This window comes from Eleutherodactylus coqui, chromosome 1 (genome assembly GCF_035609145.1).
Source record: "Eleutherodactylus coqui strain aEleCoq1 chromosome 1, aEleCoq1.hap1, whole genome shotgun sequence".
Lineage (NCBI taxonomy): Eukaryota > Metazoa > Chordata > Amphibia > Anura > Eleutherodactylidae > Eleutherodactylus > Eleutherodactylus coqui.
This window is the reverse complement of record NC_089837.1, coordinates 531,804,464-531,824,537: the sequence shown is the minus strand read 5'-3', so window position 1 is coordinate 531,824,537 and position 20,074 is coordinate 531,804,464. Positions and strand designations below refer to the sequence as shown.

Sequence of the window (20,074 nt, the reverse complement as noted above, 5' to 3'; positions counted from 1 at the left end):
TAGTTATATTCTTGTACATAGGGAGCAGTATTATAGTAGTTATATCCTTGTACATAGGGGGCAGTATTATAGTAGTTATTCTTCTACATAGGAGGCAGTATTATAGTAGTTCTATTCCTGTACAGAGGGGGCAGTATTATAGTAGTTATATTCTTGTACATAGGGGGCAGTATTATAGTAGTTATATTCTAGCACATAGGGGGCAGTATTATAGTATTTATATTCTAGTACATAGGGAGCAGTACTATAGTAGTTATATTCTTGTACATAGGAGCAGTATTATAGTAGTTATATTCTTGTACATAGGGGGCAGTTTTATAGTAGTTATATTCTTGTACATAGGGAGCAGTATTATAGTAGTTATATCCTTGTACATAGGGGGCAGTATTATAGTAGTTATTCTTCTACATAGGAGGTAGCATTATAGTAGTTATATTCTTGTACATAGGAGGCAGTATTATAGTAGTTATATTCCTGTACATAGGGGGCAGTATTATAGTAGTTATATTCTTGTACATAGGAGCAGTATTATAGTAGTTATATTCTTGTACTAAGGGCAGTATTATAGTAATTAAATTCTTGTACATAGGGGGCAGTATTATATTAGTTATATTCTTGTACATAGGGGGCAGTATTGTAGTAGTTATATTCTTGTACATAGGGACAGCATTATAGTAATTATATTCTTGTACATAGGGGGCAGTATTATAGTAGTTATATTCTTGTACATAGGGGCAGTATTATAGTAGTTATATTCTTATACATAGGGGGCAGTATTATAGTAGTTATATTCTTGTACAAAGGGGGCAATATTATAGTAGTTATATTCTTGTACATAGGGGGCAGTATTATAGTAGTTATATTCTTGTACATAGGGGCAGTATTATAGTAGTTATATTCTTGTACATATGGGCAGCATTATAGTAGTTATATTCTTGTACATAGGAGCAGTATTAGAGTAGTTATATTCTTGTACATAGGGACAGCATTATAGTAATTATATTCTTGTACATAGGGGGCAGTATTATAGTAGTTATATTCTTGTACAAAGGGGGCAATATTATAGTAGTTATATTCTTGTACATAGGGGCAGTATTATAGTAGTTATATTCTTGTACATAGGGGGCAGTATTATAGTAGTTATATTCTTGTACATAGGGGCAGTATTATAGTAGTTATATTCTTGTACATAGGGGCAGTATTATAGTAGTTATATTCTTGTACATAGGGGGCAGTATTATAGTAGTTATATTCTTGTACATAGGGGCAGTATTATAGTAGTTATATTCTTGTACATATGGGCATCATTATAGTAGTTATATTCTTGTACATAGGGGCAGTATTATAGTAGTTATATTCTTGTACATAGGGGGCAGTATTATAGTAGTTATATTCTTGTACATAGGGAGCAGTATTATAGTAGTTATATTCTTGTACATAGGGGCAGTATTATAGTAGTTATATTCTTGTACATAGGAGCAGTATTATAGTAGTTATATTCTTGTACATAGGGGGCAGTATTATAGTAGTTATATTCTTGTACATAGGAGCAGTATTATAGTAGTTATATTCTTGTACATATGGGCAGCATTATAGTAGTTATATTCTTGTACATAGGGGCAGTATTATAATACTTATATTCTCGTACATAGGGGGCAGTATTATAGTAGTTATATTCTTGTACATATGGGCAGCATTATAGTAGTTATATTCTTGTACATAGGGGCAGTATTATAATACTTATATTCTTGTACATAGGGGCAGTATTATAATACTTATATTCTTGTACATAGGGGGCAGTATTATAGTAGTTCTATTCCTGTACATAGGGGGCAGTATTATAGTAGTTATATTCTTGTACATAGGGGGCAGTATTATAGTAGTTATATTCTAGTACATAGGGAGCAGTATTATAGTAGTTATATTCTTGTACATAGGAGCAGTATTATAGTAGTTATATTCTTGTACATAGGGGGCAGTTTTATAGTAGTTATATTCTTGTACATAGGGAGCAGTATTATAGTAGTTATATCCTTGTACATAGGGGGCAGTATTATAGTAGTTATTCTTCTACATAGGAGGCAGTATTATAGTAGTTCTATTCCTGTACAGAGGGGGCAGTATTATAGTAGTTATATTCTTGTACATAGGGGGCAGTATTATAGTAGTTATATTCTAGCACATAGGGGGCAGTATTATAGTATTTATATTCTAGTACATAGGGAGCAGTACTATAGTAGTTATATTCTTGTACATAGGAGCAGTATTATAGTAGTTATATTCTTGTACATAGGGGGCAGTTTTATAGTAGTTATATTCTTGTACATAGGGAGCAGTATTATAGTAGTTATATCCTTGTACATAGGGGGCAGTATTATAGTAGTTATTCTTCTACATAGGAGGTAGCATTATAGTAGTTATATTCTTGTACATAGGAGGCAGTATTATAGTAGTTATATTCCTGTACATAGGGGGCAGTATTATAGTAGTTATATTCTTGTACATAGGAGCAGTATTATAGCAGTTATATTCTTGTACATAGGGGGCAGTATTATAGTAGTTATATTCTTGTACATAGGAGCAGTATTATAGTAGTTATATTCTTGTACATATGGGCAGCATTATAGTAGTTATATTCTTGTACATAGGGGCAGTATTATAATACTTATATTCTCGTACATAGGGGGCAGTATTATAGTAGTTATATTCTTGTACATATGGGCAGCATTATAGTAGTTATATTCTTGTACATAGGGGCAGTATTATAATACTTATATTCTTGTACATAGGGGCAGTATTATAATACTTATATTCTTGTACATAGGGGGCAGTATTATAGTAGTTCTATTCCTGTACATAGGGGGCAGTATTATAGTAGTTATATTCTTGTACATAGGGGGCAGTATTATAGTAGTTATATTCTAGTACATAGGGAGCAGTATTATAGTAGTTATATTCTTGTACAAAGGGGGCAATATTATAGTAGTTATATTCTTGTACATAGGGGCAGTATTATAGTAGTTATATTCTTGTACATAGGGGGCAGTATTATAGTAGTTATATTCTTGTACATAGGGGCAGTATTATAGTAGTTATATTCTTGTACATAGGGGCAGTATTATAGTAGTTATATTCTTGTACATAGGGGGCAGTATTATAGTAGTTATATTCTTGTACATAGGGGCAGTATTATAGTAGTTATATTCTTGTACATATGGGCATCATTATAGTAGTTATATTCTTGTACATAGGGGCAGTATTATAGTAGTTATATTCTTGTACATAGGGGGCAGTATTATAGTAGTTATATTCTTGTACATAGGGGGCAGTATTATAGTAGCTATATTCTTGTACATAGGGGCAGTATTATAGTAGTTATATTCTTGTACATAGGAGCAGTATTATAGTAGTTATATTCTTGTACATAGGGGGCAGTATTATAGTAGTTATATTCTTGTACATAGGAGCAGTATTATAGTAGTTATATTCTTGTACATATGGGCAGCATTATAGTAGTTATATTCTTGTACATAGGGGCAGTATTATAATACTTATATTCTCGTACATAGGGGGCAGTATTATAGTAGTTATATTCTTGTACATATGGGCAGCATTATAGTAGTTATATTCTTGTACATAGGGGCAGTATTATAATACTTATATTCTTGTACATAGGGGCAGTATTATAATACTTATATTCTTGTACATAGGGGGCAGTATTATAGTAGTTCTATTCCTGTACATAGGGGGCAGTATTATAGTAGTTATATTCTTGTACATAGGGGGCAGTATTATAGTAGTTATATTCTAGTACATAGGGAGCAGTATTATAGTAGTTATATTCTTGTACAAAGGGGGCAATATTATAGTAGTTATATTCTTGTACATAGGGGCAGTATTATAGTAGTTATATTCTTGTACATAGGGGGCAGTATTATAGTAGTTATATTCTTGTACATAGGGGCAGTATTATAGTAGTTATATTCTTGTACATAGGGGCAGTATTATAGTAGTTATATTCTTGTACATAGGGGGCAGTATTATAGTAGTTATATTCTTGTACATAGGGGCAGTATTATAGTAGTTATATTCTTGTACATATGGGCATCATTATAGTAGTTATATTCTTGTACATAGGGGCAGTATTATAGTAGTTATATTCTTGTACATAGGGGGCAGTATTATAGTAGTTATATTCTTGTACATAGGGGGCAGTATTATAGTAGCTATATTCTTGTACATAGGGGCAGTATTATAGTAGTTATATTCTTGTACATAGGAGCAGTATTATAGTAGTTATATTCTTGTACATAGGGGGCAGTATTATAGTAGTTATATTCTTGTACATAGGAGCAGTATTATAGTAGTTATATTCTTGTACATATGGGCAGCATTATAGTAGTTATATTCTTGTACATAGGGGCAGTATTATAATACTTATATTCTCGTACATAGGGGGCAGTATTATAGTAGTTATATTCTTGTACATATGGGCAGCATTATAGTAGTTATATTCTTGTACATAGGGGCAGTATTATAATACTTATATTCTTGTACATAGGGGCAGTATTATAATACTTATATTCTTGTACATAGGGGGCAGTATTATAGTAGTTCTATTCCTGTACATAGGGGGCAGTATTATAGTAGTTATATTCTTGTACATAGGGGGCAGTATTATAGTAGTTATATTCTAGTACATAGGGAGCAGTATTATAGTAGTTATATTCTTGTACATAGGAGCAGTATTATAGTAGTTATATTCTTGTACATAGGGGGCAGTTTTATAGTAGTTATATTCTTGTACATAGGGAGCAGTATTATAGTAGTTATATCCTTGTACATAGGGGGCAGTATTATAGTAGTTATTCTTCTACATAGGAGGCAGTATTATAGTAGTTCTATTCCTGTACAGAGGGGGCAGTATTATAGTAGTTATATTCTTGTACATAGGGGGCAGTATTATAGTAGTTATATTCTAGCACATAGGGGGCAGTATTATAGTATTTATATTCTAGTACATAGGGAGCAGTACTATAGTAGTTATATTCTTGTACATAGGAGCAGTATTATAGTAGTTATATTCTTGTACATAGGGGGCAGTTTTATAGTAGTTATATTCTTGTACATAGGGAGCAGTATTATAGTAGTTATATCCTTGTACATAGGGGGCAGTATTATAGTAGTTATTCTTCTACATAGGAGGTAGCATTATAGTAGTTATATTCTTGTACATAGGAGGCAGTATTATAGTAGTTATATTCCTGTACATAGGGGGCAGTATTATAGTAGTTATATTCTTGTACATAGGAGCAGTATTATAGTAGTTATATTCTTGTACATAGGGGGCAGTATTATAGTAGTTATATTCTTGTACATAGGAGCAGTATTATAGTAGTTATATTCTTGTACATATGGGCAGCATTATAGTAGTTATATTCTTGTACATAGGGGCAGTATTATAATACTTATATTCTCGTACATAGGGGGCAGTATTATAGTAGTTATATTCTTGTACATATGGGCAGCATTATAGTAGTTATATTCTTGTACATAGGGGCAGTATTATAATACTTATATTCTTGTACATAGGGGCAGTATTATAATACTTATATTCTTGTACATAGGGGGCAGTATTATAGTAGTTCTATTCCTGTACATAGGGGGCAGTATTATAGTAGTTATATTCTTGTACATAGGGGGCAGTATTATAGTAGTTATATTCTAGTACATAGGGAGCAGTATTATAGTAGTTATATTCTTGTACATAGGAGCAGTATTATAGTAGTTATATTCTTGTACATAGGGGGCAGTTTTATAGTAGTTATATTCTTGTACATAGGGAGCAGTATTATAGTAGTTATATCCTTGTACATAGGGGGCAGTATTATAGTAGTTATTCTTCTACATAGGAGGCAGTATTATAGTAGTTCTATTCCTGTACAGAGGGGGCAGTATTATAGTAGTTATATTCTTGTACATAGGGGGCAGTATTATAGTAGTTATATTCTAGCACATAGGGGGCAGTATTATAGTATTTATATTCTAGTACATAGGGAGCAGTACTATAGTAGTTATATTCTTGTACATAGGAGCAGTATTATAGTAGTTATATTCTTGTACATAGGGGGCAGTTTTATAGTAGTTATATTCTTGTACATAGGGAGCAGTATTATAGTAGTTATATCCTTGTACATAGGGGGCAGTATTATAGTAGTTATTCTTCTACATAGGAGGTAGCATTATAGTAGTTATATTCTTGTACATAGGAGGCAGTATTATAGTAGTTATATTCCTGTACATAGGGGGCAGTATTATAGTAGTTATATTCTTGTACATAGGAGCAGTATTATAGTAGTTATATTCTTGTACATAGGGGCAGTATTATAGTAATTAAATTCTTGTACATAGGGGGCAGTATTATATTAGTTATATTCTTGTACATAGGGGGCAGTATTGTAGTAGTTATATTCTTGTACATAGGGACAGCATTATAGTAATTATATTCTTGTACATAGGGGGCAGTATTATAGTAGTTATATTCTTGTACATAGGGGCAGTATTATAGTAGTTATATTCTTATACATAGGGGGCAGTATTATAGTAGTTATATTCTTGTACAAAGGGGGCAATATTATAGTAGTTATATTCTTGTACATAGGGGGCAGTATTATAGTAGTTATATTCTTGTACATAGGAGGCAGTATTATAGTAGTTATATTCTTGTACATAGGGAGCAGTATTATAGTAGTTATATTCTTGTACATAGGGGCAGTATTATAGTAGTTATATTCTTGTACATATGGGCAGCATTATAGTAGTTATATTCTTGTACATAGGGGGAAGTATTATAGTAGTTATATTCTTGTACACAGAGGCAGTATTATAGTAGTTATATTCCTGTACATAGGGGGCAGTATTATAGTAGTTATATTCTTGTACATAGGGGGCAGTATTATAGTAGTAATATTCTTGTACATAGGGGGCAGCATTATAGTAGTTATATTCTTGTACATAGGGGCAGTCTTATAGTAGTTATATTCTTGTACATAGGGGGCAGTATTATAGTAGTTATAGTCTTGTACATAGGGGCAGTATTATAGTAGTTATATTCTTGTACATAGGGGGCAGTATCATAGTAGTTATATTCTTGTACATAGGGGGCAGTATTATAGTAGCTATATTCTTGTACATAGGGGCAGTTTTATAGTAGTTATATTCTTGTACATATGGGCAGCATTATAGTAGTTATATTCTTGTACATAGGGGGAAGTATTATAGTAGTTATATTCTTGTACATAGGGCAGTATTATAATACTTATATTCTTGTACATAGGGGGCAGTATTATAGTAGTTCTATTCCTGTACATAGGAGCAGTATTATAGTAGTTCTATTCCTGTACATAGGAGACAGTATTATAGTAGTTATATTCTTGTACATAGGGGGCAGTATTATAGTAGTTATATTCTTGTATATAGGAGGTAGTATTATAGTAGTTATATTCTTGTACATAGGGGGCAGTATTATAGTAGTTATATTCTTGTACATAGGGGGCAGTATTATAGTAGTTATATTCTTGTACATAGGGGCAGTATTATAGTAGTTATATTCTTGTACATAGGGGGCAGTATTATAGTAGTTCTATTCCTGTACATAGGGGGCAGTATTATAGTAGTTATATCCTTGTACATAGGGGGCAGTATTATAGTAGTTATATTCTTGTACATAAGGGGCAGTATTATAGTAGTGATATTCTTGTACATAGGGGGCATTATTATAGTAGTTATATTGTTGTACATGGAGGGCAGTATTATAGTAGTTATATTCTTGTACACAGGAGCAGTATTATAGTAGTTATATTCTTGTACATAGGAGCAGTATTATAGTAGTTATATTCTTGTACATAGGGGGTAGTATTATACTAGTTATATTCTTGTACATAGTAGGCAGTATTATAGTAGTTATATTCTTGTACATAGGGGGCAGTATTATAGTAGTTATATTCTTGTACATAGGGGGCAGTATTATAGTAGTTATATTCTTGTACATAGGGGGCAGTATTATAGTAGTTATATTCTTGTACATAGGGGGCAGTATTATAGTAGTTATATCCTTGTACATAGGGGGTAGTATTATAGTAGTTATATTCTTGTACATAGGGGGCAGTATTATAGTAGTTATATTCTTGTACATAGGAGCAGTATTACAGTAGTTATATTCTTGTACATAGGGGGCAGTATTATAGTAGTTATATTCTTGTACATAGGAGCAGTATTATAGTAGTTATATCCTTGTACATAGGGGGCAGTATTATAGTAGTTATATTCCTGTACATAGGAGGCAGTATTATAGTAGTTATATTCTTGTACATAGGGGGCAGTATTATAGTAGTTATATTCTTGTACATAGGAGGCAGTATTATAGTAGTTATATTCTTGTACATAGGAGGCAGTATTATAGTAGTTATATTCTTGTACATAGGGGGCAGTATTATAGTAGTTATATCCTTGTACATATGGGTTTTGTTGTGTCCTGATACAAGGGACATTCATATATTATAACAAAAGATATTTTGCAATATATCGTATTTATCAATGTCTTTTATGTGTAACTTCTTGGGTATCTTTGTACTTTGTCCAGTAATTACATCTTTCTAATTACATAATTTCTTCTTTTCCCTCCGTAGGGAAGTATTATATCGCCACCATGACGATGATCACGGCCTCAACAGCCCTGACGATCTTCATCATGAATATTCACCACTGTGGTCCAGAAGCAAAACCCGTCCCAAAGTGGGCAAAGAAATTCATCTTGCAATACATGTCAAGGATATTCTTTGTCTATGAGGTGGGAGAAAGCTGCAGAAGACCGACTCCTGAGGCTGAGAAACCACCCAAAGTACAGGTCATGAACGGACAAGCCAAACGGGAGGACCCCGCAGCCATACTGAAAAACTGTAAAGAAAGCGGCCTCAAGAACACAGCTACAAAGGAAGACTTGGACTGGGGCAAGGAAAACGCTTCAAGCGATGACCACAGTGCCTGGAAGGAGTCTGGAAAGTGTGAGAACGGTTCTGATCAGTGTGGGGTTGGGAAAAGTCCCGGGTGCGGAGAGTGCAGCAAGATCCATTGTCTGTGCCACAACGAACGCCTTCTTAAAAACATTGAATATATGGCCAACTGCTTTAGAGAGCAAAAAGCAGCGCAGAAACGGACTGGGGAATGGAAGAAAGTGGCCAAGGTCATGGACCGGTTCTTCATGTGGGTTTTCTTCATCATGGTGTTTTTCATGAGTGTGTTAATTATGGGCAAAGCAATCTAAGATGGTTAAGAGTTCTCCAGCCATCACTGTGGATCGACACATGCCTGGCTAGGTCTCTACAATTAGATCCAGCTTCAGACCATTGCCCTTTCAATCAGACCATAATGTTCTCTTGGACGGAGGCTAATCATAGCTAAAGCCATGGGAGATACCTTGTCTATAGAAAAGACTCAGGCAAGCAAACAGTTCTTGAGCTGAAGGGCAGGTTACTTTATGTCTTCGTTGGTTGTTGGGGTCTATTGCAGAATGGATGGATCTTGCTGCCTCCAACGTCTCACCAAGTTATCTTACTGGAACTGTTTATAGAAAAGAGAGGGATGGACAATGGAACCTAAGTCACTGTCAGTATATCGGTTATATTGTGTCTTGTCGTGTTGTTTAGAAGATCTTTAGATCATTATTGTATTGTTCTCCTGGAACAAATACTCATTATGGCCATCTTGGATGCATCATCCATAGAAAGGTTTAGCCAACCGCACATTCTTCAGTCATTGTGGAACTTGAAGGGTTTGACTAGTTGTCTCAAGCTGCCCAAACAGTTTAGATAGCTGTCATATTAATGCATGTTCAGCTGACCTATACTCCTCCTTACTCCTTCATTATCATGAGGAATCAACAAGAGGCTTCTGCCAAACTCATTCTTACTATCCAGACCAGGGGTCCCCAACTCCAGTCCTCAGGGACCCCCAATAGGTCATGTTTTCAGGATATCCTATGGCAAGAACACCTGTGCAATGTCTGAGGCACCCACAATAATTACATCACCTGTGCAATACTGAGGAAATTCCGAAAACATGACCTGTTGGCGGTCCCTGAGGACTGGAGTTGAGGAACAATGATCTAGACCGTTCTCTACCCCCTCCAGACCCCTATGTCCCTCTTGAGGCTCCTCTTTCCTTCACTAGACCTTTCTGTTCTTCTCCAGACTCCCTTGTCCGCCACAAGACATCTTAGTCTCCCCTCTAGACTCCCCTCTCCCTCTCCACACTTTTCTCTTCTCCTCCACACTTCTCTCTCCCCCTCCATACTTCTTTCTGACTCTTCGCTTCCCTCCAAACCTCTCTCTCCCCTCTCCAGACCCTTCTATGCTTCTTCAGACTTCTTAGTGTTGCTCTGGACCCCTTTGTCCCCCTCAAGACATCCCTGTCCTTCTTCCAACTCTTCTCTCCACATCCAGACTTCTCTCTTCCCCTCCAGACTCTCCTCCTGTCTTTCCGACTCCTCTCTCCCCCTACATACTTGTCTTGAGGACTCCCCTCTCACCCTCCAGACCCCCTTGTCCTCCTCAAGAACTTTGTCCTCCACAAGACCTCTTTTCCTGCTCCAGACCTCTTTGTCCTCCACAAGACCTCTGTTTCCTCCTCCAGACCCTTCTGTCCTCCCCCAGATTCCTCTGTCCTCTTCCAGATGCTTTTCTTTCCTTCAGAGCCCTATGTCCTCCCTCAGACTTCTCTGTCCCCCTCCTCACTCCTCCTCGAGACTCCTCACTTCTCTCCAAACATCTCTCTACTCCTCCATAGCCTTCTCTCCTCCTTCAGACTTCTCTTTCCTCCTTTCAACCCCTCTGTCCCCCTCTAGACTCTTCTATCCTTTTCCAGACCCCTCTCTCCACGTATGGTCCCCTCTGCCCTCCACTGGACTCTTTTGTCCTCCTCTGAACCCTTCTGTATTCCTCCAGACTCTTCTGTCCTTCTCTGAACCCCTGTGTCTTCCTCCAGACTCTTCTGTCCTACTCTGAATCCCTCTGTCTTCCTCCAGACTCTTCCGGCAGTATCTTATCTCCCACAGGAACAAAATATCGGCGTGGTAAAATCAGATGACTTTCATCTATTGTGTTTGGGCATCTCAAGTCTCTATCATTCATTCTAGATCAGCTATTGTCATTGCCCAGGGCTTTAACCCCCTCATCTCCTGGAGTATAAAGATAAGTAATACTAATTACCACCCAGGATACACTGTACATTGAGAAGGATCTCAGTTCGTTGCACCATTTTGGTGTCTACTCATTCCATGACTTGGTTGTTCGTTTGAAAACATCTAGAATAGCTTCAGATCATCGCTGATCATTCGTCCTTCTGGACCATTTGCTGTATTTCATGCCATTCTGACCATATAAATGTGCATGTTATGAGGCAGTCATGTGATCGGACGACTTCATAGTGATATGAAATAATAAAAAAACATAGTTCAAGGCTCCGATATGTGAGCGACGGCTTGTGTCCTTCCATTGTGCGTCGCCAGCCCTACCTGCAGAGCCTGCAGAGTCTATCCTCTTCCACCTTTCCACACAATGAAGTTTTTGGACGCATTAAATACTAACAATGTACGGTATATCGTCCACATTTCTGACATAACGTATTATACTTCTGCTGACCACCAGGATACTTTTCACTGTTCTCCTCCTGGTCAGTCAGGTGGGACCAAAATAGGTCCAATAATGTGCGGGTTTGTTAATACAAGGCCGCTTCCACACCGGCCATTTTCTCCCACAATTTTGTTGCAATGCGACAGATCGCATGTATGTGAAGCCCTTGCTTTCCCATGGGTTCTACACCACAAGCCATGTTTCGGTTTGGTGCGGTGCAACTTTGGCAGTAGGAAATCCTACTCTAAAAATAAGCCCTATGTGCATCCAAAAAACAAATTCTACATCACCTGTCAGGCGCTGTCATCTCTGGCGCACGTCTTTCTTGAAGCTCCGGGACACTTTTCTGTAGACAGCAAGCAGCCCTTCCGGGATTGGAGGATTAAAATCCCAGCCTCCAGGAACCGCTGGCTGTGATTGGTTCTTGAGTGCTGGCTCAGCTAGTCAGAGCCAGTGCTAGATGAACCAATCACAGCCATTCATTCATTCGTTAGGCTGCATGCTGTCTACAGAAAAGTGTCCTGGATCTTCAGGGGAGACGCACGCTGGAGATGACAGCGCCTGATAGGTGATGTAGAATTAGTTTTTGTTTTCTTAGATGCACACGGGCTTATTTTTGGGGTAGGGCTTATATTTCAAGCCCCCACCAACACCTCGGAAATCCCGGCAAAAGAGCGCTATAAAGTTGCACGACTTTGTAGCAACGCAAAATCACGATATTGCAGCGAGAAAACGCAGCGACATCGCACAGCTGGAATATTGCTGCGATTTTCTCGCATCCATATCGTTGACGCCCGTGTGGAAGCACCCTAAATGTATGGACGGTATATGGCTGCTGTTTGTCCCTATTATAGGATCAGGAGCTGGAGATGCATATAGGCTGTTTAGCAGGCAAGGGTGGGGGTGGGAGGATATATTTCAGCTGCCATCGTAGGTGCAAAACTCCCGGACCCCAATGCAAAATGTGTAACAAGCCCGTACCTGACATGTGCCATGTATAATAATGGAACAAGTTTACAAGGGCAATAGGGTCCCAGTTAGACCTATGGAAAGTTTACCACTAGGACCTTCCAAACTGATAAAATTAAAAAATACCTTTTATTAAATTACTTAAAAGAAAAGAACAAAACACACACAAACAATCACAAGAGGAGTTATGATGTAAATAGACACCTATAACTAGTAATCAGAAGGATGTTCGAAACGTAAATTTTACGCTCGACTTGTAGAGCAAAAACACTTGCCACTCGTGTAATGTGAACAATGACAGATTAGAGTCATACGATAAGACTCTGTTGATGTAAATCATTGGTCATAGTCCAAGTGAAGGTGATTCAGTCTAATAGGAGGACGAATCCCATACTTGGTCAGGTATAACACCGTGCGTCAAAGGATGGAAATGACTAACACGTGAAAAAATTAGCTCATCAAGAGCGCGTCACCCAACGCGTTTCCCCCACCTAGTGGGTTCTTCAGGGGTTACAGTACGCTAATCCCAACTGATGTGTCAGGTCGTGGCCAAAGTCTACTTATGGAGACCACATAGACGTCCCGAATATAGAAGGCACGCTAGTGGTCGCCAAAAAATGGTCTGTTTGCGTCCATTTACGGATGCTAGGCACCGAAAAGATAAAGGTGCGTTGTAGGTAAAAACAGACCAAAAAAAAAAATAATAATAATAATTGACCCTAAGCGTGACAAAAAAAAAAAAAATAATTTTTTTTTTTTTATTTTTTTTTTTTTTGTCACGCTTAGGGTCAATTATTATTATTTTTTTTTTTTTTGGTCTGTTTTTACCTACAACGCACCTTTATCTTTTCGGTGCCTAGCATCCGTAAATGGACGCAAACAGACCATTTTTTGGCGACCACTAGCGTGCCTTCTATATTCGGGACGTCTATGTGGTCTCCATAAGTAGACTTTGGCCACGACCTGACACATCAGTTGGGATTAGCGTACTGTAACCCCTGAAGAACCCACTAGGTGGGGGAAACGCGTTGGGTGACGCGCTCTTGATGAGCTAATTTTTTCACGTGTTAGTCATTTCCATCCTTTGACGCACGGTGTTATACCTGACCAAGTATGGGATTCGTCCTCCTATTAGACTGAATCACCTTCACTTGGACTATGACCAATGATTTACATCAACAGAGTCTTATCGTATGACTCTAATCTGTCATTGTTCACATTACACGAGTGGCAAGTGTTTTTGCTCTACAAGTCGAGCGTAAAATTTACGTTTCGAACATCCTTCTGATTACTAGTTATAGGTGTCTATTTACATCATAACTCCTCTTGTGATTGTCTGTGTGTGTTTTGTTCTTTTCTTTTAAGTAATTTAATAAAAGGTATGTATAATAATGGGGTCTCCCTATATGGTGGATGGGGCTTGGGTGCCCTCATCACCAGGATCTGGGTACTATTGCTACCTCTGAATGCCTTAATTCCATGCTGCTGCTCGCCATGATGAATGTATGAAGGAGCTCCCACGGTTGTATACCACCATATATCTTGCCAAGGATTTTTCCAGGCCACACTGCTTTTTCACTAAACCAATCCCTTTGTGTTCCTTCACCGTAATAGTGCCCCTCACAATAGTAGTATCCATTAGTGACCTCCTTACAGTAAAAGTGCCCCTTAGTAACCCCTTCAAAGTAATAGTGCCCTTCAGTGACCCCCTCACAGTAATAGTGCCCCTCAGTGTCCCCCTCACAGTAATAGTACCCCTCAGTGACTCCCTCCCAGAAATAGTGCCTCTTAGTGACCCCTTCAAAGTAATAGTGCCCTTCAGTGACCCTCTCACAGTGATTGTGCCCTCAGTGACTCCCTCGCAATAATAATGCTCCTTATTGATCTCCTCACATTAATAGTGCCCCTCAGTGACCTTCTCACCATAGCAGTATCCCTTAGTGACCCCCTCACAGTAATAGTGCCCCTCAGTGACCCCCTCACAGTAATAGTGCCCCTCAGTGACCCCCTCACAGTAATAGTGCCCCTCAGTGACCTCCTCACAGTAATAGTGCCCCTCAGTGACCTCCTTACAGTAATAGTGCCCCTCAGTGACCCCATCACAGTAATAGTGCCCCTCAGGGACCACATCACAGTAATAGTGCCCCAATGTTCCCTATAGCAGTAGTGCCCCTCAGAGACCTCCTCACAATAATAGTGCCCCTCAGTGACCCCCTCACAGTAATAGTGCCCCTCAGTGACCCCCATATTAGTAGTGCCCCTCAGTGACCCCCTCACAGTAATAGTGCCCCTCGGTGACCCCCTCACAGTCATAGTGCACCTAAGTGACCTCCTCAAAGTAATAGTGCCCCTCAGTGACCCCTATATTAGTAGTGCCCCTCATTGACCCCCTCACAGTAATAGTGTCCCTCAGTGACCCCCTCTAAATATTAGTGCCCCTCAGTGTTCCCTATAGTAGTAGTGCCCCTCAGTGACCCCCTCACAGTAATAGTACCCCTCAGTGACCTCCTCACAGTAATAATGCCCCTCAGTGACCCCCTCACAGTATTAGTGCCCCTCAGTGTTTCCTATAGTAGTAGTGCCCCTCAGTGACCTCCTCACAGTAATAGTACTCCTCAGTGACCTCCTCACAGTAATAATGCCCCTCAGTGACCCCCTCACAGTAATAGTGCCCCTCAGTGACCCCCATATTAGTAGTGCCCCTCAGTGACCCCCTCACAGTAATAGTGCCCCTCGGTGACCCCCTCACAGTCATAGTGCACCTAAGTGACCTCCTCAAAGTAATAGTGCCCCTCAGTGACCCCTATATTAGTAGTGCCCCTCATTGACCCCCTCACAGTAATAGTGTCCCTCAGTGACCCCCTCTAAATATTAGTGCCCCTCAGTGTTCCCTATAGTAGTAGTGCCCCTCAGTGACCCCCTCACAGTAATAGTACCCCTCAGTGACCTCCTCACAGTAATAATGCCCCTCAGTGACCCCCTCACAGTATTAGTGCCCCTCAGTGTTTCCTATAGTAGTAGTGCCCCTCAGTGACCTCCTCACAGTAATAGTACTCCTCAGTGACCTCCTCACAGTAATAATGCCCCTCAGTGACCCCCTCACAGTAATAGTGCCCTTAAATGACCTCCTCACAGTAATAGTACCCCTCAGTGACCCCCCTCCCTCACAGTAATAGTGCCCCTCAGTGACCCCCTCATAGTATTAGTGCCCCTTAGTGTTCCATATAGTAGTAGTGCCCCTCAGTTACCCCCTTACAGTAATAGTGCCCTTAAATGACCTCCTCACAGTAATAGTACCCCTCAGTGACCCCCCCTCACAGTAATAGTGCCCCTCAGTGACCCCCTCATAGTATTAGTGCCCCTCAGTGTCCCCTATACTAGTAATGCCCCTCAGTGTTCCATATAGTAGTAGTGCCTCTCAGTTACCCCCTTACAGTAATAGTGTCCCTTACAGTAATAGTGCCCTTAAATGACCTCCTCACAGTAATAATACCCCTCAGTGACCCCCCTCACAGTAATAGTGCCCCTCAGTGACCCCCTCATAGTATTAGTGCCCCTCAGTGTCCCCTATACTAGTAATGCCTCTCATTGACCCCCTCACAGTAATAGTGCCCCTCAGGGACCCCCTCACAGTAATAGTGCCCCTCAGTGACCCCTATATTAGTAGTGCCCCTCATTGACCCCTCACAGTAATAGTACCCCTCAGTGACCCCCTTACAGTAATAGTGCCCCTCAGTGACACCCTCATAGTATTAGTGCCCCTCAGTGACACCCTCATAGTAGTAATGCCCCTCATTGACCCCCTCACAGTAATAGTGCCCCTCAGTGACCCCCTCATAGTATTAGTGCCCCTCAGTGACCCCCTCATAGTATTAGTGCCCCTCAGTGTTCCATATAGTAGTAGTGCCCCTCAGTGACCCCCTCACAGTAATAGTACCCCTCAGTGACCTCCTCACAGTAATAATGCCCCTCAGTGACCCCCTCCCAGTAATAGTGCCCTTAAATGACCTCCTCACAGTAATAGTACCCCTCAGTGACCCCCTCATAGTATTAGTGCCCCTCAGTGTTTCCTATAGTAGTAGTGCCCCTCAGTGACCTCCTCACAGTAATAGTACTCCTCAGTGACCTCCTCACAGTAATAATGCCCCTCAGTGACCCCCTCACAGTAATAGTGCCCTTAAATGACCTCCTCACAGTAATAGTACCCCTCAGTGACCCCCCTCCCTCACAGTAATAGTGCCCCTCAGTGACCCCCTCATAGTATTAGTGCCCCTTAGTGTTCCATATAGTAGTAGTGCCCCTCAGTTACCCCCTTACAGTAATAGTGCCCTTAAATGACCTCCTCACAGTAATAGTACCCCTCAGTGACCCCCCCCTCACAGTAATAGTGCCCCTCAGTGACCCCCTCATAGTATTAGTGCCCCTCAGTGTCCCCTATACTAGTAATGCCCCTCAGTGTTCCATATAGTAGTAGTGCCCCTCAGTTACCCCCTTACAGTAATAGTGTCCCTTACAGTAATAGTGCCCTTAAATGACCTCCTCACAGTAATAATACCCCTCAGTGACCCCCCTCACAGTAATAGTGCCCCTCAGTGACCCCCTCATAGTATTAGTGCCCCTCAGTGTCCCCTATACTAGTAATGCCTCTCATTGACCCCCTCACAGTAATAGTGCCCCTCAGGGACCCCCTCACAGTAATAGTGCCCCTCAGTGACCCCTATATTAGTAGTGCCCCTCATTGACCCCTCACAGTAATAGTACCCCTGAGTGACCCCCTTACAGTAATAGTGCCCCTCAGTGACACCCTCATAGTATTAGTGCCCCTCAGTGACACCCTCATAGTAGTAATGCCCCTCATTGACCCCCTCACAGTAATAGTGCCCCTCAGTGACCCCCTTATAGTATTAGTGCCCCTCAGTGACCCCCTCATAGTATTAGTGCCCCTCAGTGTTCCATATAGTAGTAGTGCCCCTCAGTGACCCCCTCACAGTAATAGTACCCCTCAGTGACCTCCTCACAGTAATAGTGCCCTTAAATGACCTCCTCACAGTAATAGAGCCCCTCAGTGACCCCCTCACAGTAATAGTGCCCCTCAGTGACACCCTCATAGTATTAGTGCCCCTCAGTGACCTCCTTACAGTAAAAGTGCCCCTTAGTAACCCCTTCAAAGTAATAGTGCCCTTCAGTGACCCTCTCACAGTGATTGTGCCCTCAGTGACCCCCTCACAGTAATAGTGCCCCTCAGTGTCCCCCTCACAGTAATAGTACCCCTCAGTGACTCCCTCCCAGAAATAGTGCCTCTTAGTGACCCCTTCAAAGTAATAGTGCCCTTCAGTGACCCTCTCACAGTGATTGTGCCCTCAGTGACTCCCTCGCAATAATAATGCTCCTTATTGATCTCCTCACATTAATAGTGCCCCTCAGTGACCTTCTCACCATAGCAGTATCCCTTAGTGACCCCCTCACAGTAATAGTGCCCCTCAGTGACCTCCTTACAATAATAGTGCCCCTCAGTTATCTCCTAACAGTTATAGTTGCCCCTTAGTGACCTTGTCACAGTATTAGTGCCCCTCAGTGTTTCCTATAGTAGTAGTGCCCCTCAGTGACCCCCTCACAGTAATAGTACTCCTCAGTGACCTCCTCACAGTAATAATGCCCCTCAGTGACTCCCTCCCAGAAATAGTGCCTCTTAGTGACCCCTTCAAAGTAATAGTGCCCTTCAGTGACCCTCTCACAGTGATTGTGCCCTCAGTGACTCCCTCGCAATAATAATGCTCCTTATTGATCTCCTCACATTAATAGTGCCCCTCAGTGACCTTCTCACCATAGCAGTATCCCTTAGTGACCCCCTCACAGTAATAGTGCCCCTCAGTGACCCCCTCACAGTAATAGTGCCCCTCAGTGACCCCCTCACAGTAATAGTGCCCCTCAGTGACCTCCTCACAGTAATAGTGCCCCTCAGTGACCTCCTTACAGTAATAGTGCCCCTCAGTGACCCCATCACAGTAATAGTGCCCCTCAGGGACCACATCACAGTAATAGTGCCCCAATGTTCCCTATAGCAGTAGTGCCCCTCAGAGACCTCCTCACAATAATAGTGCCCCTCAGTGACCCCCTCACAGTAATAGTGCCCCTCAGTGACCCCCATATTAGTAGTGCCCCTCAGTGACCCCCTCACAGTAATAGTGCCCCTCGGTGACCCCCTCACAGTCATAGTGCACCTAAGTGACCTCCTCAAAGTAATAGTGCCCCTCAGTGACCCCTATATTAGTAGTGCCCCTCATTGACCCCCTCACAGTAATAGTGTCCCTCAGTGACCCCCTCTAAATATTAGTGCCCCTCAGTGTTCCCTATAGTAGTAGTGCCCCTCAGTGACCCCCTCACAGTAATAGTACCCCTCAGTGACCTCCTCACAGTAATAATGCCCCTCAGTGACCCCCTCACAGTATTAGTGCCCCTCAGTGTTTCCTATAGTAGTAGTGCCCCTCAGTGACCTCCTCACAGTAATAGTACTCCTCAGTGACCTCCTCACAGTAATAATGCCCCTCAGTGACCCCCTCACAGTAATAGTGCCCCTCAGTGACCCCCATATTAGTAGTGCCCCTCAGTGACCCCCTCACAGTAATAGTGCCCCTCGGTGACCCCCTCACAGTCATAGTGCACCTAAGTGACCTCCTCAAAGTAATAGTGCCCCTCAGTGACCCCTATATTAGTAGTGCCCCTCATTGACCCCCTCACAGTAATAGTGTCCCTCAGTGACCCCCTCTAAATATTAGTGCCCCTCAGTGTTCCCTATAGTAGTAGTGCCCCTCAGTGACCCCCTCACAGTAATAGTACCCCTCAGTGACCTCCTCACAGTAATAATGCCCCTCAGTGACCCCCTCACAGTATTAGTGCCCCTCAGTGTTTCCTATAGTAGTAGTGCCCCTCAGTGACCTCCTCACAGTAATAGTACTCCTCAGTGACCTCCTCACAGTAATAATGCCCCTCAGTGACCCCCTCACAGTAATAGTGCCCTTAAATGACCTCCTCACAGTAATAGTACCCCTCAGTGACCCCCCTCCCTCACAGTAATAGTGCCCCTCAGTGACCCCCTCATAGTATTAGTGCCCCTTAGTGTTCCATATAGTAGTAGTGCCCCTCAGTTACCCCCTTACAGTAATAGTGCCCTTAAATGACCTCCTCACAGTAATAGTACCCCTCAGTGACCCCCCCTCACAGTAATAGTGCCCCTCAGTGACCCCCTCATAGTATTAGTGCCCCTCAGTGTCCCCTATACTAGTAATGCCCCTCAGTGTTCCATATAGTAGTAGTGCCTCTCAGTTACCCCCTTACAGTAATAGTGTCCCTTACAGTAATAGTGCCCTTAAATGACCTCCTCACAGTAATAATACCCCTCAGTGACCCCCCTCACAGTA

At 41.2% G+C, this 20,074-nt stretch overlaps 1 protein-coding gene across 1 annotated transcript in view; it reads left to right on the top strand.

Moving 5' to 3' along the window:
- Positions 1 to 11,532, top strand: part of CHRNA10 (cholinergic receptor nicotinic alpha 10 subunit) — a 53,981-nt gene extending 42,449 nt beyond the window's left edge. Inside the window, exon 5 of the mRNA XM_066588517.1 lies at positions 8,688 to 11,532. Coding sequence (XP_066444614.1) covers positions 8,688 to 9,322 — 635 coding nt within the window. The 3' untranslated portion in view covers positions 9,323 to 11,532. The remainder of the gene's footprint in view (positions 1 to 8,687) is intronic.
- The last annotated feature ends 8,542 nt before the right edge of the window (positions 11,533 to 20,074 follow it).